Source organism: Leptonychotes weddellii, chromosome 2, assembly GCF_054177405.1.
Source record: "Leptonychotes weddellii isolate Sample4059 chromosome 2, ASM5417740v2, whole genome shotgun sequence".
In the NCBI taxonomy this organism is placed as follows: domain Eukaryota; kingdom Metazoa; phylum Chordata; class Mammalia; order Carnivora; family Phocidae; genus Leptonychotes; species Leptonychotes weddellii.
In genome coordinates, this window is record NC_138370.1 from 65,424,839 (window position 1) to 65,450,874 (window position 26,036).

The window sequence follows — 26,036 nt, forward strand, 5'->3', positions numbered from 1 at the left end:
GTTTCTGTGGTCAATTTCATGCTTCTCATACAATGCTTAAAGATCATAGTCCCACAGCATAGACACTGAATTGTGCAAAATCACAAGAATTTCTAAAATGCCATTCATTCATTCAACAGACATTTATTAGGGGCCTACTGGGTAATTAGGTCTGTGATCACAAAATTGGAAGAATATGACACCTGCCCTTTTGGGGCTGTCATTATGAAGATCAAACAGACATGACAGTAACTAATTAGAGAAGTAGATTAAGTGATGTATTTTTTTTTTCATTCAACAAATATTTTGTGAGTTCCTACTACTTATTAGTCTTTGGGAATATAATAGTGAGAAAGACAGCATAGTACTCGCTCTTTGGGAACTTATTGTTTAGTGAGGGAAATGGACAATAAATAAGAAACTAAAATAAACATATAACTTGTCATAAAGTATAATGTAATTTAACAAATAATGTAATACTTCTGTTATGTACCCTGAAGGAGAAGCACAGGCTGCCATTAAAACATTTAACATTTCATTTATTTGTGTGTGCATATGTGATTTTTAAGCAATATTTATTTACTGAGATATAATTGACATATAACATTATTTTAGTTTCAGGTGTACAGCATAACAATTCAATATTTGTATATATTGTAAAATGATCACAACAGGTCTAGTTAATATCTGTCACCGTACTTCTTTTTTTTTTTTTTTTTTACTTTGAGAATGAGGAAATACCTTATTTTACTTGCTGAAAAGGTTGGGGAAGCCTTAACTGTAGGAAACTACATTTGATCTTAGTCTTTAAGAATGAGTAGGAGTTTGCCAAGGAGGGAGCAAGATGATGGAAAGGGCATTACAGGTATAAGAAGCAGTGTGAACAAAGATCTTGGTGTTATAGTCTAGTATGCATGCTGGACTTTATTCAGAAGGTAGAGTGCAATATGTGTGTTAAGAGAACTATAAGCAATACCTATGGAAAGATGAGACTGGAGGCAAATTATGTGACTAATCTTTAATGCTTTGTAAGTAGTATGAACTTTTTTGTTTGGGGTAGTGGACCCCAAAAGATGGTTGCCAGACCAGAAGCATCAGTATTACTTGAGAACTTGTTAGAAAGGCAAATCTTGGGCTTAGGTCCAGATCTACAGAAAGAGAAACTTTAGTGGGGGGGAGCCCAGCAATCTGTGTTTTAACAAGACCTCCAGGTGATTTTAGTGTATATTAAAGCTGGAGATCCACTGCTTCAGGGAAAGGAGAACCATCAAAAAGTTTTAGGGAGAATTGTGACTTAGCCAGGTTTTAGATGGCAATTCGTATGGAGAAGGAATTAAAGAAGGGAAATTTTAGAGATAAAGAAAACAGTTTGGATAGTGTTAGAATAATTGAACTATGAAATAATGAAGCACAGAACCAAAAATAGCCGTAGTGCAAGGGAAAGAAAGAATGAATTTGAAAGATATTTTGGAGGCTGTCTGATTAGATAAGGTTTTAGAGAAAAAGGAAAAAGGAGAAGTCAAGGTGACTGCCACATTTCTAAATTGGCTGGGTAAAGGACTACATAATCAAAAAAGCAAGCAAGAAAGCAAGTTTAAGAGGAAAAATTATTCATTCTTTTTTTTGATGTATTAGGTAACAAACTATAGAAATGATCCCTGATGTATTAGGTTTGAATTACCAGAAGCATACCAAAATAAGTAGTTTGATGGGCAGTTGACATTTTGGACTTGAAACTCTGGAAATGGTGATAATTGTTGATTATGGTAGTTGAAGTGTAGCTCAACTAACCTGAGTTACATCAGAAACAGGGGCCTGGGACTGAATCATGAGGAGGACTACCAATGAGGAAGTAGACAGATGAAAAACACCTTACATTAACAAGTGAGGAGGGTCGCCTGGCTGGCTCAGTCAGGAGGGCATGTGACTCCTAATCTCGGGTTCATGAGTTCAACCCCCATGTTGGGCATAGAGCTTACTTAAAAAAAAAATGAGGAGAGGGGCGCCTGGGTGGCTCAGTTGGTTAAGCGACTGCCTTCGGCTCAGGTCATGATCCTGGAGTCCCGGGATCGAGTCCCGCATCGGGCTCCCTGCTCGGCAGGGAGTCTGCTTCTCCCTCTGACCCTCCTCCCTCTCATGCTCTCTGTCTCTCATTCTCTTTCTCTCAAATAAATAAATAAAAAATCTTTAAAAAAAATGAGGAGAATCAAATGAATCTGGAGGGGAGGGTATCAAAGAAGCTTAGAGAAGAGAGAGTTAGAAGCATGAACACCACAATCACCACAGAGGTGAAGGGGGATAAGCATCTGTTGGATTCAGACAGTTGGACATGGTAATCTTAACAAAGTCATTTTTTTGTGCTGTATCTCTAATAGATAAGAGATTAGTTAAGAAGTGAAAGGGAGGCAAGGAAACATAAATAAGAAATTTACTTAAATCTTTCAAGAAGTTTAGATTATTGATCTCATATTGCCTGTTTATTCATGGCTGCATAAAAATAATTAAGACTGACCCTATTAACTAAACATTATTTCATTGAATATGCAGAAAGAATCAGACCTACAATTAATTGTGAATTTCTAGGAGTGGGCAAACAGAAACTAGTTCTATCTGCTACTAATAGGTGCTTTTTATTAGGGTTATGAATATATCCATATTGCCTACAGATTTCATATAACTGACTTTCAGCCAATGTTGTGTTCTCTATCCTAAATTGCAGTCTATGGCTATATGGTAGTTCTTAAAGTACATAGCTGGTACAGTGAGCTGAGCAGACAATATGTAAGAAATTTTTTTAAAGATTTTATTTATTTTGGAGAGTGCACATGTGTGAGCATGAGCTGGGTTTGGGGGAGCAGAGGGAGAGAGAGAGGGAGAATCTCAAGTGGATTCCACATTGAACACGGAGCCTGAGTCAGGGCTCGATCCCAGGACCCCGAGATCATGACCCCGGCCAAAATCAGGAGTCGGACACTTAACCGACTGAGCCACGCAGGCATGCCAATATGTAAGAATTCTAACCAAGGTCTTTTAAGGATGGGGTTTGCAGGTGGCATCATAGTTGCTAAAATTAGGCCCTTACCTTTATTTGAAGAGAGGATAGTCATATTGCTATCTTTTGAATGCTGCCACAATTCTTCAGAGATTTGTAAATGGCTAAGGAATATACATTGCAGAACATTGTCTATTTCACACTTTAAGATGTTATATTTCTGTTCTCACGTCCTAAGATTTAGCCATTCTTCACTGGGAAGTGCCATTCTAGCACTGGGAATTGTAATGATCTCTTTAAAACTGCATCAAAGGTCACTTTGTAGTGTGCAGGTGCGTGTGCTTTGTAAGATTTATCTTTATTTTCAGTAGGAGACTCTGTATTTTTTAAAAAAGTTAAATATTGTTAATCCCTGTGTTCTATCTTACATCAAAATGCCATAAAAATCTAAATGCAATAGGGATGAAAGGCACAGCATAGGGAATATAGTCAGTAGTATTGTAATAGCATTATATGGTGACACATGGTAGCTACACTTGTGGCTATTGATCACTTGAAATATGGCTAGTCTGAATTGAGATGTGCTATATGTTATAAGTATAAAATTCATACCAAATTTAGAAGATTTAATACAAAATAAGTTTTATATTGTTTATATTTTTAATTGATTTTTTTAATATTCTTGATTAAATATACTGTCCTAAAATTAATTTTACCTGTTTTTTTTTTAAATGTGACTTCTAGAATTTAAATTACACATGTGGCTTGTATTATATTTCCATTTGGACAGCACTGGTATACTGTCTTGGTGATCCTTTTGTTACCCCCAGTTTTTTTGGCTTGGGCATCCCAGTAATGAACAGGAACATATTTTAATATTTAAGTAGTATATACATTTCTGTTATAATTAGCAGCCTTAGATTAAAAAAAAAAAGCTTAGGGTTAACTTCAAATCTATTTAAAAAGTCCAAATTATAAATACTAAGTTCGAAACTGAGTTAATCTCTTACCGTATAAACTGTTCCTTCTTCAGTATAATTAAGGTCCAAAGTTGAAAACTGGGTATCATCCTAACTCCCATTCCTTCACTTTTCACAGTGGTGATCAGTTGGTATAAGTAATAACTTAAATCTTTCTGAAATCTGTCCCTTTGCTACTTTCTTGAGGCTCTCACTACTTCCCACATAGACTGTTCTAGTCATCTTAGAGATGACCTTTTGCCTCCCTACCCTTCCTCCAAAGGGACATCTCATCTCATTATCCCCAGAATCTGGCATAGAACAGAACCTATTGTAAGTGCTCAATAAATGTTTGTTGATTGATCGATGACAGAACTGCTGGTGTTGAAAGTTGTAGAATGAAAAAAGACTTTTAGGGGCACCTGACCAGCTCAGTCAGTAGAGCATGCAGCTCTTGATCTCGGGGTTGTGAGTTCAAGCCCCACATTGGGTGTAAAGATTACTGAAGAAAAAAAAGACTTTTATTCCTATATAATGTATGTGTATACAATAGCATACACAAAGTAACTGCAGATGTAATTCTCTGGATGAACTTGTCAATGCTTTAAAAAAAATATTCAACTTTTGCATCATATTCTGTAGTTCACTTTTCTTTACTGGATAGTGTTGGAAGTGGTGATGTAATAAATGTTCTATTTTGCCAAGGATTTTGATTTGCCAATATAAGTTTATGGCATTCAGTCCAGGGAATCATTGGTGCAATGAAGACAGCTCCTTGTTTTTGTCTGGAGCTGTCTTGGGATTAAACTACATCTGGCAATAAGTAGGGATTCTGGTCTGGCCATCTTCAAAGGCAAGAGACTGCTAGTATTTATCAGATCTATGTGGATAAGCAAATGGGAAGGGATTAATTTTTTTTCATTTTGTTTTCCTTCCTTTTGTAATTGTAACTGACTATAAAATAAAAACTCCAGAAGTTCACCCCACAAATTAATACTTTTCAATGGTTGCTAAAGAGGAAGTCTATTCTTTTTTCTATACATAGATGGATAATTGAGAATTTTAGATTAATACTTTAGTTACTTAAGTGTATATTTTTTAACTAGTTTACCTTAGTATAACAACAATTTACAGTGCTCAGAATTAATTTTCTAAGGATACTTTCCTAAGTCTTTTTAAAGGGTTGAGCATTTACTATACCACTTTTAGACATTTTAACATCTGTAGTATTGGGGCATCCTGGTTAGCATTTGGAGGCTTTTGTTGCCTATTTATCTGTGTGGGAAAGTTAACCCAAAATTACTTTCTGAGGAGAACTTTGGACCTGTCTTAGCATAGCATAGGCTACTACCCCTTTCAAGTGAAGATGGGCCTGCTTTCCATAGAGGCTTATTTTTGTCTTTCTCCTTATACTCTTCACATTTTTGAGATATTATTAGTCCTGTGACTCAGTTAGCTGCTGTTGAAGCATGTGGCTCTACATTGAACTGACAAAATAGAATGGCTGCATTCCAGATACTTGTCACGGAACGTAATCTAGAATTTACCATTCAAAGCCTTACCTAAGAGAAATAATGTTTATGCAGGATTGCCTGAAGAATATGTAGTCTCTCCATTTGTCTATACTTTAAATCTATCCCAGGATTAAGTCAGTCCCTCTGAGAGTCACATACCTGGATTCCATCATATTGCCAAGGGAGGACTTTCTTATCTCAAGAATAGAAATAATGTGTTTTTCTAGGCCATCTGGTTTGTTTTTACATTATGGTCATTTTTGACTCTTGTAAGTGTTCGTGTTTCTTTATGTTGCCTGCTAGAAAGCTTAGGAACAAATACATGGTGCACCTCTAAGTCTATAGAATTTCATGGAATGATTTTTATGTACTTCTTATTTTTGCATTACCTTCTCTTATGTTAAATTTATTTTATCTTGATGCATATGCATTGCTTTAAGCTCTGTGAACTGTTTTCTGCATGAAGTCACGCAAAATGCGAACACAAAATAGATGGGCGTATTTATCATTTAATTATAGTTGTTCCCCATCGTTCTTACTAAATAGAATGTTTTCTAAAAGCTCCATCTCCCTATGTGTTTTATACTGTAACTAGTTTAAAATATCTGTATCTTATTAATTCCTAGGTTTTAGATTAAGAGTGACCTAAGGTTGAAATGTTAATTAAATGTTTTAATGTTCTGTAGCTCTAAAGAAAATAGTTGGATAAAATGTCAGCATATAGGACTATTTTAAACATTAGAAAAAAATCATCTCTCTGAAAAGGAGGGTAATTGTACAAGTTTGCCTAATCCTTTTGATCTTGGCACACAGCAATACAGACTTCAGTTGAGATTAAAACTATGAATTTCAAAGGAAACATGGCCTTCAGTGTGTAAAATATATAACAGCTGGTTGACTAGTCCATTTAAAACTACACAATAACAATCGTAGACAGAATGATTCTCCTGCCAAAAGATGCACGAGTGCTTGATGGTTTTATCATGATATGATACTAACTCACACTTTTCTTTAGTAATGATATAAATGTAGAAATGAACAGTGTGCTGCCGGCGCCAAAATCTTTCTTCTGCTCAACAGTTCAAGGGCAGTTTAGAAGTACAGAACTCCTTTTAGTGATTTCTCTATCTGCTTTTCAGCCTGAACTTCAATGTGTTGTTGACTAAATTTCATGTTTTTTTAACTCTCAGATATAATATTTATTCTTAGCATCCCATAATTTCTTTCTCTAAATCCTTGATCCTCCTTTTTTTTCCTTCTTTGACATTCATGACTTACTGTTCTTAATGTCACAGTTTCACACATAATTTTAAGCCCTCAAAGTTAGACTTTTCTTTGTAAGTAGCATATAATTTGTTTCATGTTTTTGTTCTATATTTATATGAAGGTAAATATCTGAATTCTGAAGCATTGTGATATATTTATAATCAATATGGAAGAATGTTAAATTCATGTTAGATTATAGTTCATTACATATTCCAATATTTCCACTGTTGTGTTTCACCCAAACAAGTAATTCTTAACTAGTTTAATGCATTTTTTTAAATGAAGACTAATGTGGATTTGTCACTTTTGGAAAATTCCATTTGGAAAGTGTATACATTCTGAATTTGCATCCGTTCAGTTGTTTTGTTTTGAAAAACAAAACCTTTTTGTTTCTTGAAAATTTTGATATAATAGCAAATTTCTTTACTATTCTTTAAATGTATTTAGAAGAAGGAACTTACAGGTTAATAAAAAATTGGCTAACGTTACTTGGATTCATCACAAATTCAGAGCCAGCATTTAAGGAGTTAATGTATCTTATTAGGGGGACAGGAAATCTGGCAACTATTGCAGAAACTAGACCTAATGGTGCACACAAACAATTTGTCAGTCTTCCTAAATGTGAATAGCTTTCCGCAGAGTGGCTGCTCTTGTATCGTTTGAACATGCTAAACTTTTCCTTTTTGGACTTTAAATCTTAGAAGTGAAATGTGATCCACATATTCAATCAAAATCATTTAATTCAAAGCATATTTTGATTGGAACAAAGTTGACATGGAAAGAAACTCTAGAATAAAAAAGTTGAAAGGACTTTATATCATATATTTAGCAGGAAAATTTGAAACAGTTCTAATTAGGCTGAAAAAAACAGCTTTCTTCAATGTAAATTACAAAGGTCATATATCAATGTTAAGGAAACATTACCACTAGTGTTTGAAATCCAGCACATGCAAACATAACAGACCAGTTCATTTTAAATCTGTGTGTGTGTGTGTGCGTGTGTGTGTGTGTGTAGGAAGAAGTCTATATTACATGTATTTGAAGTGAAAAATACTTAAAATTCCAAGTTCATAATTTGTATATTACATTCTGACCAATCCCAGCATTAACTCGTTTGAAACATGTGATCTACCCTCAAATGAATTCATACTCTTAATTTATAAAGGTACAGTTAAAAATTTACAAAACTGATTTTTATTCTTCCATTTAAAATATGATTGGGGTGCCTGACTGGCTCAGTCAGAAGAGCATGCAACACTTGATCTCAGGGTTGTGAGTTCAAGCACCACATTGGGTGTACATTACTTAAAGATTTTTTTAAAAATCTTTAAAATATGATTTAAAAAATAAAAATAAACAAAATAAATAAATATAAATAAATAAAATATTATTAAGTACATCTTATATTTAAGTGCATACCAGGTCAAGAGGGTTAGTCATTGATTTTTATTTTCTTCTTCAATACTTACAGCTAATGCATTTTGAATCTCAGGACTGAATCAGGTCTTCTGGAAGCCTGAGAAGGGAAGTGGTGGTATAGGTGTGCAGAAATGTGTATCTGGGTTACACAGACCTACTTCCTTCTGGTTATACAATTATATTTCTATACTTAAAGATTTGTAAATACTATTTGATCTTTTTTTTTTTTTCATAAAAATCATTTGTCCCATAGACACCAGCTTTTATTTGATGGCTTTTTAAAAATGGTGTTGTATGAGAACATTTAACAAAAGCATAAATAAATATTAGCATTAATTTGGGAATAATACACAAATAAGGTTTTCGGGTCTGGAGGTGAACAATTATCTTTCTTTTGTTAATTAAAATTGGTTTTCTTGATTTTACATAATTTTTACATTAGAGAAAATTTGATTGTTTGAAAGTAAAAGGAAATTGCTAGAGTATCTCTAAAGCGTACATAGATTAACAAACACATTATTAATGCCTTTTATATTAGAATTTTTACTCCAAGATAGCTTAGAATGTTTGGGGAAAAGCAAGCCATTTCTACATAAATTATCATATTTTTTGATTGTACTAGAGGAAACAAGAATAATTTTAAATAATTTTTTTATCAATAAATAATTCATTTCCTTAATGGGTTCGTTTCAGGAACCACATAGATTACATTCTTTCAATGAGATTTATTGTGGGACACATATTCATATATGTTATAATTATTTCTGACACAAGATTACACAAATGAGTTGTTTATGAATAATTTACTATTATCTTTATAATATTAAAGCTTGAATTTGTTGATGTTCTGCATGTGAACCAAACAAATGAAAGTTACTAATAAGTGTTTGTATTTGACATCTGTATACTGTACTTTTTTAGCATATCTCAAGTGTTTTAGTCTCTGTTTAATAGATCTCATTAAAAAAACAGATATCAGCCCCAAGACAGTTTGTCAAGACTAATATGAGTCCCCCTGGATTGCACTGACAATTTGTGTGAGGCTTCATATGATAGTCTTTTCATAGTCTTATTTGAACCTTAACAATTGGACATTAGTCACTGATTTATTTTATAATAACTCAGATGAGTTGAATATTACTGTATTGTGTTGGACATTTTAGTGGATTTTCTTTTTACAGATTTTACTCAGAGCACACATTGGATGTAAATGATGTATCCAGCCTGCTAGGGGAGTACTAACAATTGATTGGGTTAGGTTTGAGAGCAGCATGGGAAGAATGTTACTATCCCCTAGCTGCAAACCGTATTTAACTCCAGTCTTAATGAGGACTGTCTGACCTAAAGGCTTTGAAAAATCACAAATGCTTAGCATTCCACTGTCATGTTTTTATTTTTTGTGACTAAAAATGTGGATATAAATATTTTATATCAAGTATTTTTTTAAATCTTAACATATAAAAACATTTAAAGAATTTTTAATGTTTTATGATTTATATTTTTGAATTTCAAAAACACAAGTTATAAGATATAATCTCAGGGTATTCCATTTTGAATTATTTCCCTCAATAATTTCCTCCTGCTTGTCTTTACCTCTTACCTCAAGTCTTTGCTAAGTGCATTTGTTTATTATTACATACTTTCGGCTAGGCAGTTGTCATTCACTACTACCAAAGGGATGTTAAAGTCCTGAAATGACTTTGTACTGAGATGATTTCAAACCTTTCTGGAACTCTTATCCCCATAGCAGTTGTTCTTTTGGACCCCTTTTTAAAACTTTGGTAAATTGCAAGAAATGCTTGAAGACCACTACTGAGATTTTTAGTTCAGTTTTAAAAAATGTATTTAAAGTCTATCCATGAACTTCTGGAAAAGATTTTGCCAGTAATTCCATGAATTACTAGGCAACCCCTTAAGGCTTGACCAATATGACAGTGTTAAGGGAGGGGCAAACCATGACACTGTGGTCATCTCTGCATGTGTGTTTGAGGTGTAATGGGGGCATCCAGTGGCTTTCATTTCAGCATTTTTTGCTTAACATTCTGAGGTAGTATCAAGATATAAAGGTTTAAGCATCTAAATGTTACCAAGTTCACCATTTTGAATGTGCATAAAGAAGTAATCGACATTAAGAAAACACAATTCTTTGTTTGATGACACATAAAATAAAATTGCCCTGGTTTTTAGAGCTTTAATATTGAGAAAATTCACTTGTACTTTATCATGTGCTGAGCCTTCTGGAATTTTATAGTCTCAAATCACAACACCACGGACACTCAGGAGACTCCTGACTGTTTTATCTTATTAAACAATTTTGAAATCATTAATTTTTAATTAGCTTGGATGCAGTGTTTTTTTTTTATTGTTTCAATAGTGTGTGTATATGAAATAAACATTTTTTATTTAAACTACTGGTGAGAGTATTATTTACATAAATAAGTGTAGGGTCTTTCTAAGAGTACATACTGTGAGTTTGCTTCATATAGTCACACTTTTTTTGTAGACTCAGAGATACTACATGCTAATCTATTATAGTAGGGCTTTTCAGTAGTTTATTAACTCAGATTTTGAACATCTAAAAAGGTTGTAAGCTCAAAGATATGTATAGGGCCTTCCCTGATTGAAAGTTCTAATTAAGTGAATTGGAGAAAATTAACTGAAATTAGCTGTCAGAAAGTCACATTTAAATGAGTGATGAGCTAGTCTGGCAGTAAACATTTAAATGATATAAATTGCCATTTAAGTGTATGGTTTAATGTTTGTCATGCATTAATGTGACATGAGACTACAGTGACAATCAAGCAGCTTGCTCTAATTTGAACATATTTAGGGCTTTTGTGTGGAGTGCACTGCACACAAATTAAGACAATTGCTGTTTTTATGTGTCACTTTAAACATGGCCCCATTCCCCCATCCCTACCCAAGGCCCAAGTTAATGAAACAAACGTATCATTTTTGTGTGCAACTTCCATTAATAATTACTGAATTTTCAGATTAATTTTAAATCCATGTACTTAAAATAGGAATTTACTTAAAGTTATTACAAGCCTTTCTCTTTCTATTTCAAATAACATATGCAGCAGTTCTCTTAGCTATTTACTAAATTTATAAATATCATAAGTTTTGTAAGAGATGTCTAAAACAACTTTCACAGTTGAAGCTAGCTAAATATTTTTATTTCATTTCAGGTATACGTTGGAATATGAGAATTGCCTAGAGTTTTATTTACAGAATTATTTTTTACATTATATATAGTATGTGGTATACTGTGACATCCTCTTAAATATTAAAGGAAATATATTATTTGAATTCAGTTGTAAATATTTTTAATTCATAGGCACTTATTTTAGATAGGAACTTTTTTAAAGATTTTATTTTTTAAGTAATCTCTATACCCAACAGGGGCTCAGATTCACAACCCCAAGATTAAGAGTCACATGCTCCACCGACAGCCAGCCAGGCGCCCACACAGGCACTTATTTTAATAAAACATATACAAGTGTACACCTGTGAGCTGATAGGAACGTCTTTTGTCACAAGGTGGTTTATATCTTACTGGTTGCTTGCTATAGAGGTTATTCAATTTTGTTTTAAAACCAACAGATTTCTTTTTATAATATTGATGATGTAGCAAGCCACACCAAAAACACATCACAGCCATATACTTACTACACATAAAGTAAGTATTTCAATGAGCTACATCATCTGATACAATTTGATATACTTCAAATCGAACTTCCCCATTTGAATTTTAGAGCTCTGTGATTTGAATAGCACTATTTATAGAAAATTAGTCCATAATGCTAAAGTTTTATGGTGAAATAATTTTGAAGAATTTTAAATAATACAAATCTGAACACTTTTATAAAAAGTATCTCCAGTTTTTAAAACTCTTTTATATTTATAACTTTATTAAATTCAGCAAACATTTATTAGTACTTACTGTGTTTTAGGTACAGTGCTGGTAACTGGGAAGGTAATGATGAATTGGAAGTGGATTCAGCATTTCCACTGAATACTTGATTATATTCATTCATTATTTATTGGACACAAATAGCATCACATTTTTGATCTGGTTTGGTATTAATATCTAGAATAATAATTCAGTAATTATAATTCAGTAGTTATAAGTATGCCTCCAAAGATAAAATTTTTTGGCATAAAAACTCAGTTGAAATAGCTAAATAATTTGGTTATAGTTGTTGCAGTAGACAACAAAATGTTTATATCTAGAAAAATCATAAACATTTCAGGTGAATAATAAATGTGTAATGTTTTCACATGTGCTGTCCCAGAGTAACCTTTACATTGCATCACCTCCTTTCTTTGAAGCATAAATTGGGTACCAGTCAGGCCCTGAGTTACCAATATGACCAAAATAGACCCAGTCCTGGCCCTCACAGTGCTTACAGTATTGTAGAATAATACTGACATGTAAGCTATCTAAAACAATTCAGCGTGACAAGTGCCAGAAAGTTTCTAATTATAAACAAAGGAGAACAGATTCTGGTGGAAAATAGGACATCAGAGTCAGTCTGTTCACAGTAAATTTAGTGTAAAACTTTACTGCTTGTTCTGAATTTCTCTATATTTTAAAAGCTGAATTCAGCATAATAATATGATCTGTGCCCTTTTTTTCAGGCCCTGGAGAGTGAATTTGTTTCCTGCCAGCTTCACCAATGGATTGATCTCATTTTTGGCTATAAACAGCTAGGACCAGAGGCTGTTCGATCCCTTAATGTGTTCTATTACCTGACCTATGAAGGAGCTGTCAATCTGAATTCCATAGCTGATCCTGTGTTGAGAGAGGTAAGTTATCTGACTGGATCACTCAGGTATCTTTAGACTAGAAGGTACTGGATGTCATCTTACCCATGCTTTCATTTTGCTTATGATGAAACTAAAAACCAGATGCGTGAAGTGACTTAAGTAGAATAACCTTTCAGTTGGTGACCTAGCTAGAACTTGAATCCAAGACTTCCCTCCAACAAAACGTTTGAGTCAATTATAAAATGAGAGCTTTTTCAGTTTGAACCCATTCAGGGATCACTAATCATGTTTATAATTTTTATAACTTTGAAGGCTACTCACTAAAGTATTAGGAAAATTCCATCTCATTTATGCATTGTAAGCATGGATCTATTTAAATGTGATAAAACTCATATATAATACATAAGTCTGTCTGTAATCATATAGAAGTTAAGAGGAATAGTTAAGTAGGAAGTTAAAGTTAAGTAGGGAGGAAGTCCAAACCTTTCCTATGTCATCAAACTTGGTCTTAGAAGTTATTGAGACTTGATTATCTTTGTCATTTATTTTCTTAGGTAAAACACTCAAAAAATGGTTTTGATAAATACAGTATTCACCAAAAAGTCTATGTATAGCCTTGATAATTTTTTTTGTATTTTTAATCTAATTATGCATCCTCCTAATGCTGTCATACATCATGTGCAAAGATTATAGGATTAAACAGATCACTTTAAGTATCTATACAATTTTAGAACAAGTGTATTTAAGAAACCAAGACTGATTCATAGACAATGTTTTATATCACTTTAAAGGAAACATTATCTGTGATGAGTAAGGCTTGCCATTTTTCACCAACATGTGATGCATTCCTTTTTAATTCTACTTATGACCTGGTAATATTGACAGTATATAATAAGGACATATTTAAATATATTTGCCGGTATATATTATTGTCTGGTTTATGTGCCAGATAACAGTACACAAACAGAAGCACCATGTATTAGATGTACATTTGTCTTAAATTGCGCAAATTTTGAATTGTTATTTATCAGTTTAATTTAGAGCTGGATCAAATGAACTCGTAAAGACTTTTCTAATTTTTCAGTTCTTTGAAAATGTTCCTTACAAGGCCATTTTATTTTATTAGAGCAATAGCTGATTGCATGACACAGAATATACATACTTCCATATATGAAACTGAGGTTAGAGCAAACATACAAATAGTGTTACAAAACAGTATATAATTTCATTGTTAGAATAGAATAGCATAGGCCAGTTTCCTTTTTTAAAAATATTTGAACAGTATTACTTTGTTTTATAGATGTCCATATTCTTCACCAAATACACCACCTATTTTTGTTTTTTTTTTTAAGTATTCGAGAATTTCTTTTTTTTTTTTTTTTAAGATTTTATTTATTTGACAGAGAGAGACACAGCGAGAGAAGGAACACAAGCAGGTGGAGTGGGAGAGGGAGAAGCAGACCTCCCCGCAGAGCAGGGAGCCAGATGCAGGGCTCAGTCCCAGGACCCTGGGATCATGACCTGAGCCAAAGGCAGACGCTTAACGACTGATTCACCCAGGCTCCCTATTTTTGTTTTTTCATGTTCCCTTATAATTACTATAGGTATAATTACTATACTGTATTATATAACTATGTAGCTGCTTTATGACTGAAATCACAGTATAGATTTGATTTTAGAATCTCCTGTTTTACTTAATATACCAGCATATTATTTTATATTGCTATATATAATTCTGTATAATTCTGTAATTTTAATTTTGAAATTCTATAATACTCTGTAGAGTTGCTATGAAGATATACTTAACACTTTCTTCCAATGTGGGATCCTATTTTTTTTTAAAGACTATTGATATGTCCAAGGTGATATAACTATACCTTCCTTGTCAGTAAAGTTTATCCTGCATTTGCATGATAAAGGATGGCTCTTAGCCTTGTGATACTGCTAGTTAAAAAGTGAAACATTTAATTAGCACGTTGTTTATAGAATGTAATTGGTTCTTTGTTTTATGAGGTTTTTTATTCCCCCTTTATCTATTTCACCCATTCCCCACACTCACCTCCCCAATGGCAACTACCAGTTTGTTCTCTGTATTTAAGAAGTCTGGTTTTTTGGTTGTCTTTTTTCCTTTGTTTGATTTTTTTTATTTTTAAATTCCACATATGAGTGAAATCATGTGATATTTCACTTAGCATTATACACTCGAAGTCCATCCATGTTGTTGTAAATGGCAAGATCTCATTTTTTATAGCTAAGTAATATTCCATTGTGTATCTATACCACATCTTCTTTATTCTTTCATCTACAGATGGACACTTGGGTTGCTTTGATAGCTTGGCTATTATACATAATGCTGCAATAAACATAGGAGTGCCTGTATCTTTTTGAATTCATGTTTTCTTTGTTTTTGGGTAAATACTCAGTAGTGGAATTACTGCATCATATGGTAATTCTAGTTTTAATTTTTTTGAGGAACCTCTGTACTATTTTCCACAGTGATTGCACCAGTTTGCATTCCCACCAACAGTGTACAAGGGTTGCTTTTTTCTCCACATCCTTGCCAACACTTGTTATTTCTTGTCTTTTTGATTTTAGCCCTCTGACTGGTGTGAGGTGATATCTCATTGTGGTTTTGATTTGCATTTCCCTGATGATGAGTGATGCTGAACATCTTTTCATGTGTCTGTTGGCCATCCAGAAGACATTTGGAAAAATGTGTATTCAGGTCCTCTGCCCATTTTTTTTTTTAAATTGGATTATTTGGTGTTTTGGTGTTGAGTTGTATAAGTTCTTTGTATACTTTGGATATTAACCCTTTTTTAGATATATCATTGGGAACTATCTCCTCCCATTTGGCAGGTTGCCTTTTCATTTTGTTGATGGTTTCCTTTGCCATGCAAAAGCTTTTTATTTTGGTGTAGTCTCCATAGTTGAATTTTGCTTTTTTTCCCTTGCCTGAGAGGACATATCTGGAAAAATGTCCCTATTCTGATGTCAGAGAAATTACTGCTTATGCTTTCTTCTAGGAGTTTTATGGTTTCAGGTCTCACATTTAGGTCTTTAATTCATTTTAGGTTTATTTTTGTGATTGGTATAACAAACTATACACAGTTTCATTCTTTTGCATGTAGCTGTCCAGTTTTCCCAGCACCATTTGTTGAAGAGACAGTCTTTTCCCCATTGTCTATGCTTGCCTTCTTTGTCATAAACTAACTGACCATACATGCATGGGTTTATTTCTGGGCTCTTTCTTCTGTTCCATAGATCTGTGTGTCTTTTTGTGCCAGTACCATACTGTTTTGATTACTACAGCTTTGTAGCATATCTTGAAATCTGGGATTGTGATACCTTTAGCTTTTTTCTTCTTTCTCAAGGCTGCTGTGGCTCTTTGGGGTCTTTTGTGGTTCCATACAAATTATAAAACAGTTAGGAAAGAAATTGAAGATGACACAAACAAATGGAAAGATATCCTATGTTCATGGATTAGATGAACCAATATGGTTAAAATGTCCATACTATCCAAAGCAATCTACAGATTTAATGCAATCCCTGTCAAAATATGAACAACATTTTTCATAGAACTGGAACAAATAATACCCAATTTTGGCTCTTTGTTATTATTCTGGACTGACCACCTCTCTTCCTCACACACACTAATGATTTACCATATGGTATTTATAATATAATGTAAAAGAGCACTGTCCAATAAAAATCACTTGTGAATGATGGAAATAAATGGTCATTATATCTACACTGTCCAATATGGTAGCCACTAGTCACATGTAGCTATTATGCATTTGAAATGTAGCTAGTATGACTGAAAAACTGAGTATTTAATTTTATTTAAGTCTAGTAATCCAAACTTAAATAGCCCATATGGCTAGTAGCTACCATATTGGACAGTGTAGATATAATGACCATTGGCTATCATATATCTTTGGTGACCATATTTTCTGAATCCAAATTCTAGGCATGTGGTCAGACAATAGGACAGTAAACGTTTATTAAATTAACTTGGTAAAATAAAAATATTTGAATTTGGTTTTAGTCCATTTAGATATTAGATATGTCATTGAAATATATGTATAAATTAAGTTATATTTTTCTCCACCTAAATTAACATTTTAGGACTTCAAATAATGTTTTGTAGTAAAAATGTAGCATAAAATTTACCATTTTAACCATTTTTGAGTGTAATTCAGTGGTATCAAGCACATTGTTGTGCAACCATTACTACCATCCATCTCCAGAAGTTTTCCATCTTCCCAAACTGAAACTCTGTATTAGTTGAAACAGTAACTCGTGATCCACCCCCCACCTGCCCTTAGTCCTTGACAACCACCATTCTACTTTCTGTCCCTAGTATTTTGACTACTGTAGGTACCTCATAGAAGTGGAATCATACAATATTTATCCTTTTGTGTCTGGCCTATTTTACTTAGCACAGTATCTCCAGTGTTCATCTACATTATAGCGTATGTCAGAATTTACTTCCTTTTAAGGATGAATAATATTCCATTGTTTGTGTATACCACATTTTGTTTATCCATTCATCTGTTCATGGACATTTTGAGTTGTTTTCACCTTTTGGCTATTGTGAATAGTGCTTCTATAAACATTCATGTATAAGTGTCTGTTTAAATCTCTGCTTTCAGTTCTTTTGTATATATACCCAAAAGTAGAATTGCTAAATTATATGATAGTTCTATGTTTAGCTTTTTGAGGAGCCACCATACCAAATAAGTTTTTAGTATTTATTTTTCAAGATCAGCATTTGCTAAAGATTATTTAAAACTTTTGCTTTAAGTTTCCTTGGCTTCCTTCTCTTTTCCACAACCCCAAGTAGTTAGTTAATTATTAGCAAATTAAATTTTAACTGGAGAGTTTTCCACTCATCACACACAAATTTATTTTTATATTATATAAAAATATATATTAGATTCAGCATTCATTTAAAAAACATGGGCTATTATGTTCTAAGTATGGTAGGTACTCAATATTCTTGAAAGATAAATACAGTAGTTGCCCCCTTATCCACAGGGGATATGTTTCAAGACCCCCAATGGATGCCTGAAATTGTGATAGTACCTAACCCTATATATACTATGTTTTGTCCTGTACATACATACTTACAATAAAGTTTATTTTATAAATTAGACATAGTAAGAGATTAACAACAATAACTAGAAGTAAAATAGAACAGCTATAACAATATACTATAATAAAAGTTAGATGAATGTGGTTTCTCTCTCTCTCTCTCTCTCAAAATATCTTATTGTATTGTACTCACCCTTCTTATGATGATGTGAGATGATAAAATGCCTACATGATGAGATGAAATGAGGCGAATGACATAGGCATTGTGACATAGTGTTAGGCTGGTATTGACCTGATGATGTGGCAGAAAGAGGGTCATCTGCTTCCAGACCATGGTTGATGACAGGTAACTGAATCCATTGAAAATGAAACCACAGATAAAGGGGGACTACTATATATTACTTCGTTACTTAGCACTATTCATATAAATATGCATAATTAATTCTCAAATTTTTTTGGATGTTATTAAAACAAATCTGATAATTTTTTATTATAGACATTCCATATCATAGTGCTAATTCTTATGATATAATGCAGTGTGATACAGTAGAATAAACAAACAAGCAAGTAAAGAAATAGACACATAGATATGAATTTAATTGCTGACCCTGATGCCTACTAGTTGTGTGACTTGGATTTTCCTGAGACTCTGTTTTTCCTCATATATAGAATTGGTATGAGTATGCCTACCCCTTAGATTAGATGGGGTATAATGCATGTACAGTACCTGGCATGGTACCTATCCCATCATAAGAATCCATTAAATGTTGGTTCCTTTCCTTATGTTGTTCTCTGTAACCCTCTGGGTTAGGAAACACAACCATAAAAAGAATATGAATTACTGATTGCATCACAGAGAGAACATAAAATGCTAACAACACTAGATAGATTATCAGAGACTATTTCCCAGAGGACACATGCAGCGTTCATTGTAAAGTGAAGCAAGGAGAGAAAACAAGAATAGGTCATTAATTTATTCATTTTTTAAAAGATTTTATTTATTTATTTAATTTGAGAGCGTGAGAGAGGGCACAAGCCATGGGGAGGGGCAGAGGGAGAGGGAAAAGCAGGTTCCCTGCTGAGCAGAGAGCTCAACGTGGGACTCGATCCTGGGACTCTGGGATCATGAGCCGAGCCGAAAACAGGTGCTTAACCGATTGTGCCACCCTGGTGCCCCAATTTATTCATTTTTTTTAAACAACTTTTTACTACACCCAACTTATATAATAAGGTTAAAAAGTTGAAAGTCAAGTCCCTGCCCTCATCAGCTTGAGTTCATTGTCTAGTGTGGAAATATGGATAAGTAAACAATTATAGTATACTGTCATTAAATTCAGTATAGAGGTAAGTAAGTACACTGTATGTATGCAGAAGGGTACACGATAGGCACTAACCCCAGACTGCCAGTCATGTTTTCTGGAAAATGAGAGGCTGCAGATTGAAATATAAATGAGAACAGTGGGTAGAGTCATGAGCAAAGGGTATCTACACAGAACAAAGTGTATACACTTTCTGCACATAGGTGAGAGAGGTCATGATAGGAGACTGTGATATATGTACAATGAACCAGAGGTGACAAGGTGAGAGAGAAAGAGAGGAGCCATACCATAAAGGGCCTTTAATGCCATAACAAGTAATTATAACTGCATTGGCATAAGGTAGTGGATTATAGGTTGAAGGTTAGCGACATAACCACATGTGTGTCTTAGGACCTATCTGAAAGAATATGGAAAAGATAAGAATTGAAAGGTACCCACTGGATTATTCTGAGTTGCTGTGTGATCTTACAGAAAGTAGCTTAGAAGGTAGAGGACTGTGCAGTGGATGGGACATAAGCAAGTAAACACAGTGAGAAAAGGAAATAATTGAAGGGAGGATAATCATTTTATTGAGATATAGTTCATATATACAATTCACCCATTTAAAGTGTGCATTACAGTAGTTCTTAGTATATTCACAGTTTTACAAGCACCACCACAATCTAATTTTAGAACGTTTTTATCACCACAAAAAGAAACCCATACCCCACAAGCAGTCACTCTGAGTTTTTTTTCTTTTTTAATGGGTAGATATTTGACCATGTTTCTGTGATAATTGGAAAGATCCAAAAAGAGGGAAGCATATCACACATACGTGAAATAAAGCATGTAATAGACTACCAAGCTCTATGAGGAACAAGAAGGGAACAAAATCCAGGTCACAGATAGAGATAGGCACTGGACAGCATGGAACAATACTTCCTTGTCTGAGATTAGAGAGTAGAAGCTTACCCTGAGGACTGGTTTAAGTAAATATGCATGAACGAGGGGGAAAGACAACAAGATTAGGAGGGTTTGTACCAAAGGTGAGATAGTATTTATGGAAATACCTAATATAATAATGATGGCTGCTTCATAGATGCTCAGTAATAAATGATTACTTTCTTTCCATTGCTGTTCTCTGTTCTCAACAGCAGAAAAGTAGGTGTACAAAAAAGTTGACTGGAGAAGGTGTGTGTGTGTGTGTGTGTGTGTGTGTGTATGTAAATATATATGGAAACAGAGAGAGATGGGGTTTTACCATGGGAGTATGGTGGAATATATAAAGAAGGATTGAAAGTGGAAGGATGATTGATGAAATTGTTAAAGGGGTGCTGTTAACTGGTAGATCAAGGCTGGTTTGGATAGATGGGAAGGGGCTGATAAATTGGGACAGTTTATCCTTTCATTCACTTATTCAACAAATAGTCATATTGTTCAAAGTACTAAAAATACAGAGATGAGCTAGAAAGTCAAAGGTCCCTCCCCTCATGGAACTCACATTCTAATGGGGTGCATAGAAAATACGCAGTAAAGATTAATGAAGAAAATAAGACTAGGTAAGGGGATACAGAGTGACTTGTGAATAGGGCACTACTTCAGAGATGTTGCTCACAGACTGCCTCTCTATAAACACTGCTTCATTCCTACTTTGAGATTGGAGTAAAGTATACACAGTGACCCAGGAAGGCAGCTCCTACTGCTCTAACCCTGGCCCGCCATGTGTCTGTAACCCCCAGGCCTGGGCAAGCCTCTAAGTCTTGTCACAGCCTCCTGCTAGTTGTAAAGCTCTCACTATTGCCCTCTTCCTCTTTGCTCCCTACCCCATCTCCAGGCTATCTTTTCTTCAGAATCTTGTTCCTCTGAGATGCTTTAACATCTCTAATATTAGTAAATTTGTGCATATGCTTGACTTATATTAGAATGGTATCTCTGTAAGATCATAGTAATGGGACCACAATAGATTTGTGTTTTTCTAGTATTAAAAGCAAACTAGACTTATTTCTGTCAGCAACTATAGTTTTACTTATTTCTGTTCACTACTATATATTTAGTTTAACTTGGAACACTTAGATACTCACACAGAGGCAAGTTGTTTATGTACAAGTCATGTATTTACTTACTACTTCAGAAAAGCTTCATTTCTCTTGAGAAGGTTTTATTCTAGAGTGAATGGTTAATACATATGGCATAGTAAATGATCATAAAAATAATCTCTCTATAAAAAAAGCACTAAACGATAGAAATAATAACCATAAGAGGGGGAAGAGTAATCAGAGAAACAGCCTGCAGCACATTAAACTTTTATGTTGTTTTTAATTTTTAGAAAACAGCTGGGTTATCAATATACAACTATGTCTACATCTGCATATATCACACACCAGAGAGAATTATTTTTCAGGCAAATATACTATTTTTTTCAAATATCTGTGACCTCCAACTAAAAGATATATTCTTACCCTTAGCTGTTTATTCTGACAGACCTCTTTGCTCTTTATTTCTGTCTCTTTGATACTTTTTCCTTTTCTCTACCTTTACTATTTTTCAATCTGTTCTATTTTCCAGCATTACATATATTCTCTTTTTTGTGCATTTTTTAAAAATTGAGGTACAATTGACATACAACATCATATTAGTTTCAGGTATATATCATAATCTATATTTTTATGTCTAGCTAGCATCTGTCACCATACAGAGTTTTGAATTTTTTTTTCCTGTGATGAATACATATATTCTTTCATGGACAAGGTACACATAAATAAAAGTGGTTATTTTCTTATTGTTGATTCTGCTGAATTTGGTTTGACTTACTCACTTCTCTTCCTTTATACGACCTTATCAAACCTTTCTAACACCATTTCAGAAAAACTAAAGTCAAGGAAAGAAGAAATTTAAAAAGAGAGAAAAATTATGATACTGAACTCAGGCTCAGATATGAGTAAGAATAAATATTTATATTTTTATTAAGGAAAAAACCCTTCTAAAATCCAAATTCACAAAATAAATATGTGATGAATTGAATATTAATTATACAAATAATTTTTCTTTTCCTAAAAATGTAACATAAGTATTTTCCTTAGATATTTTCTTTAAATATATTTAGCATATAATTTTATTTACAAGCATAGTTTCTAGAACAATTTTATATTCTTATCCAGAATTCAACTATCAGTTTTAATATAAATGCTATTTGCTATATCCAAAAGTTGAGAACTCTGTTATCTAAATGTTAGTGTAAGACATTTCACTGATCAAGTTTTAGTAGGTCAGAAATAAGTTTTAAAAATTGTATGTACAGTGATGTGCTCTGACTGAGTTGTATACACTATACATAGGAGCACAAAGGAGGAAAAGCCAACCCAGATTAGGGGAGTAATAACTGCCTAAACATAATCCTTAAGAAATGAGTTAAGTAGACAAAGCAACAGAATGGGTAGGGGATTCAAAGCAGAGAGTACTAGATGTGGGAAGGAGTATAGTATGGCTCTATGACTGGAAAAAACTATGTGGTAGGTGGGGAAGGTATAGGAAGTTGGTGATCAATAGCAGCTAAGTTGATGGTATCTCCAAAACATATTTGGAAATAATTTATGTCTGTTTATCATTAATCTAAGCCACCATCATCATCTCTCCGCTGTCTAGTCTTAGTAGACCTGGTCACCCTTTTCTGCCTACAGTCTATTTTCTACAGAGGTGCCAAAACGTTATTTTAAAAATGTAAATCAGATCAAGTCAGTCCTTTACTTAAACCTTCCTATTTCACATTAACCATAGAATAAAGTCCAATTCGATCCACATGATCTGGCCCTTGCCTACCTCTCTGATCTCAGGCCATGCTGTTCCCTTCCTCATTCGTGTGTCCTGCCATACTGACCTTCTTTCTGTTCCTGATCATGTGACAGTTGTAACTGACTTCGCGCCTTTTTATGATGGTTGTTTTCTCTGATTATTCCAGATTTTCACATGCTGGCTCCTTGTCATTTATTCCTCAACTTAAAGGTCATCACTTCAGTGAGGGCTTGCCTTCATACATGCAATCTAGTTATCTTTTTGATACTAAATTTAATTTAATTTAAAGCTAAAGAATATGGTATAGATGATACAGATTATTTGAAATCTGTTGAGACTTGACTCACAATGGACATAGTCAAGTTTCATAAATCTTTTATGTATATATTTGAAAAACAATGGGTATTTTACAGTTTTTAGGAGTAGAGGCCATTTTACAGTAAGACAATAATGATGTGAGGATAATTAGTGAATGTGATTTTTAAATTATTAATATTAGTTATTCTGTGCTATATTGGACCTTAAACTAAGCAATTCCATACTGCTATTCTTTTTTCAATTTTTTGATTCTCTTTTTATATTTTTTTTATTTCAGCCCATTAAGCTACCAGTTCTTGCTTCTTGTACTATGTCAGGTATATCTGTCTTTTGGGCATCCCTCCTCCTACTCTATAATTCACTGTTTCTTAGATGCTATAGCCTGAGAAACCAGATCTGATAGGACTAAATTAAAGGAAAAGTAAATAGGTTTTGATTACTTTACCAGATACATAAACATAAACTACAGTAATCAAGACAACATGTTCTAGTGAAGGAACTGAAGTTCAGTAGAACAGAATAGAGCTTCCAGAAATAGACATATTATATATGAGCATATATGATAAAGGTGGTATTTTAAATCACTGGGAAAAGGCTATCTTGTTCAATATGTGATGTTGGGACAGCTAATTGTTTAGAGTATAAATTTACTTAGATTCCTGTTTCATATCTTAAAGTGAAAGAAATGACAAATGATTTACAATTATTTGTTTGGAATAAAGACTACGTTACAAATATAAAAGATGAAACTGCAGAACTTAAAAGATAATGTAGGTGAGTAGTTTTATAATCTTGAAATGGAGAAGGCCCATTTTATAAGTCTAATACCAAAACCAAAAATTATTAAGGAAATTGATGTATTTGGCTACATAAAAGCTAAGTTTGTATACATCCAAAAAACCAATAAATAACAAAATTTAGGAACAGATAATTCACAAAAGATGAAATATAAACCATAAATGAAAAGTAGTTCATCCTTACTAGTAATCAGTGAAATTCAATTTAAAATGCAACATTTTTGCCTGTTAGATTTTTTAAGATTAAAAGCGATGAAAATCCTAATGTTAGTTAGAAAACAGATATTGTGAATCTCCAGTTTTTTTCTTCCACTCCTACTGGGAAAGGGGCCTGTTTTCACCTTAAAATCTCAGAATAGTTTCTGACAATTAAAAAAATAAATAAAAGAAGACAGCCATTGTCATATATTTGATGAGGATAAAAATCAATTTAATCTTTATAGCAATCTGTATCAGTTTTTAAAATATTCATGCATTATTTACATAGAACTTTAACCAAAAGCAGTAATTGAAAAAGTATACAGAAAAGTATGTTAAGTTGTATAGTTTTTCATAATAGCAAAAGAAAAAAAAACGCACATAAATGTCTAGCAGTAGAGAACTGTTTGAATAAATATTGGTATTTCCATACAGTGGGATGCTATACATCACCAAAATATTGCTATGGAAATGTATTTTGCCATATTACAGGGAAAAACATGTTAGGAACGTATAAAATACAAGTTTTAAGTGTGTATGTAGGCATAAGGACAAGTCTGGAATTATAGACCTCAAGATATTTATATGGCAATCTAACCAAAGATGGTCATTATCTTTGGTTAGTGAGATCATGGAATTCTTTCATTTGCTACTTTGTGAATTCTGAAAATTGTTTCTCTTTAAAATCAAGGAGAAAAAGCCAACCAGACTATAACTCTTTTTCTCTTCTGAGGAAGAAAAAGTCTCCTTTTGGAAATCTGAACAAGTGAAGCTTATCAACATGAAGATAAGGATACTGACTTTGCTTTTGGATATTTGGAGGTCTTTTATGATTACTTTCTGGTTTTTTGGCCATGTTCAGTGTTGCCAGGATTGTGATTTTGTATAATGATCTTCATGTAACTTTGATAAAGATGAAGGATTTACAATTTCTTAACTTTTTCTCACTCAGAAATCAGAGTACCTCCAGTGGCTTATTTTGTTATTTGATTCACTGAGCTATGATTTTTTTCATACATTTTAGCAATTTGAGTTTATTTCTTTTCCTATCATATTTGAGGAGGACCAAAAAGGTCACTTCTACTTTTTTTTTTTTAATTTTATTTTATTATGTTATGGTAGTCACCAGTCACTTCTACTTTTAGGGAAAATATCTTAGATATATCACTGTTAATTGTAGTTCTTGTCATCATTTTCTAAAATCAAGAAGGCTTTGGCCCAATATTCATGAATTCTAGATCTCTGGGTTCACTACTTAGTTGTGGGTGTGGGTGTGTGTCTACAATTAGTTATATGAAGGGCTTTAAAAACATATTCAGCAAAGCAATGCATAATAACTATAAAAATTAAATAATTCAGAATTATAAAGTAAAAGAGTGGAAAGCCCCCATCCCCAAATTTGTACGTTGTTAATGAATACCAGAGTCACATGCTAATGTCAGTTATAGCAGTTCCTATAGGATGTGGTTTGATATATACAGAAAAAAGCCTCTGCCACTGAATCTTTCACCTTTTACTGATGCTTAAAACTCCACTATTCGAGATAATTTGATTACACATCTTTTTTTTTTTTTTAAGCAATCCTTTCCAATCATTCAAATGCTCCTTGTGCACAGGATTTGCTACTAGGTTTTGACAAA

General features: G+C 33.3%; 1 protein-coding gene across 4 annotated transcripts in view; it reads left to right on the top strand.

Moving 5' to 3' along the window:
* LRBA (LPS responsive beige-like anchor protein) overlaps window positions 1-26,036 on the top strand; it is a 736,795-nt gene that overhangs the window by 642,782 nt on the left and 67,977 nt on the right. For all 4 annotated transcript variants that reach the window (XM_081811769.1, XM_081811768.1, XM_081811770.1 and 1 more), the window contains one exon: window positions 12,771-12,938. In XM_081811769.1, the coding sequence (XP_081667895.1) occupies window positions 12,771-12,938 (168 nt within the window). The remainder of the gene's footprint in view (window positions 1-12,770; window positions 12,939-26,036) is intronic.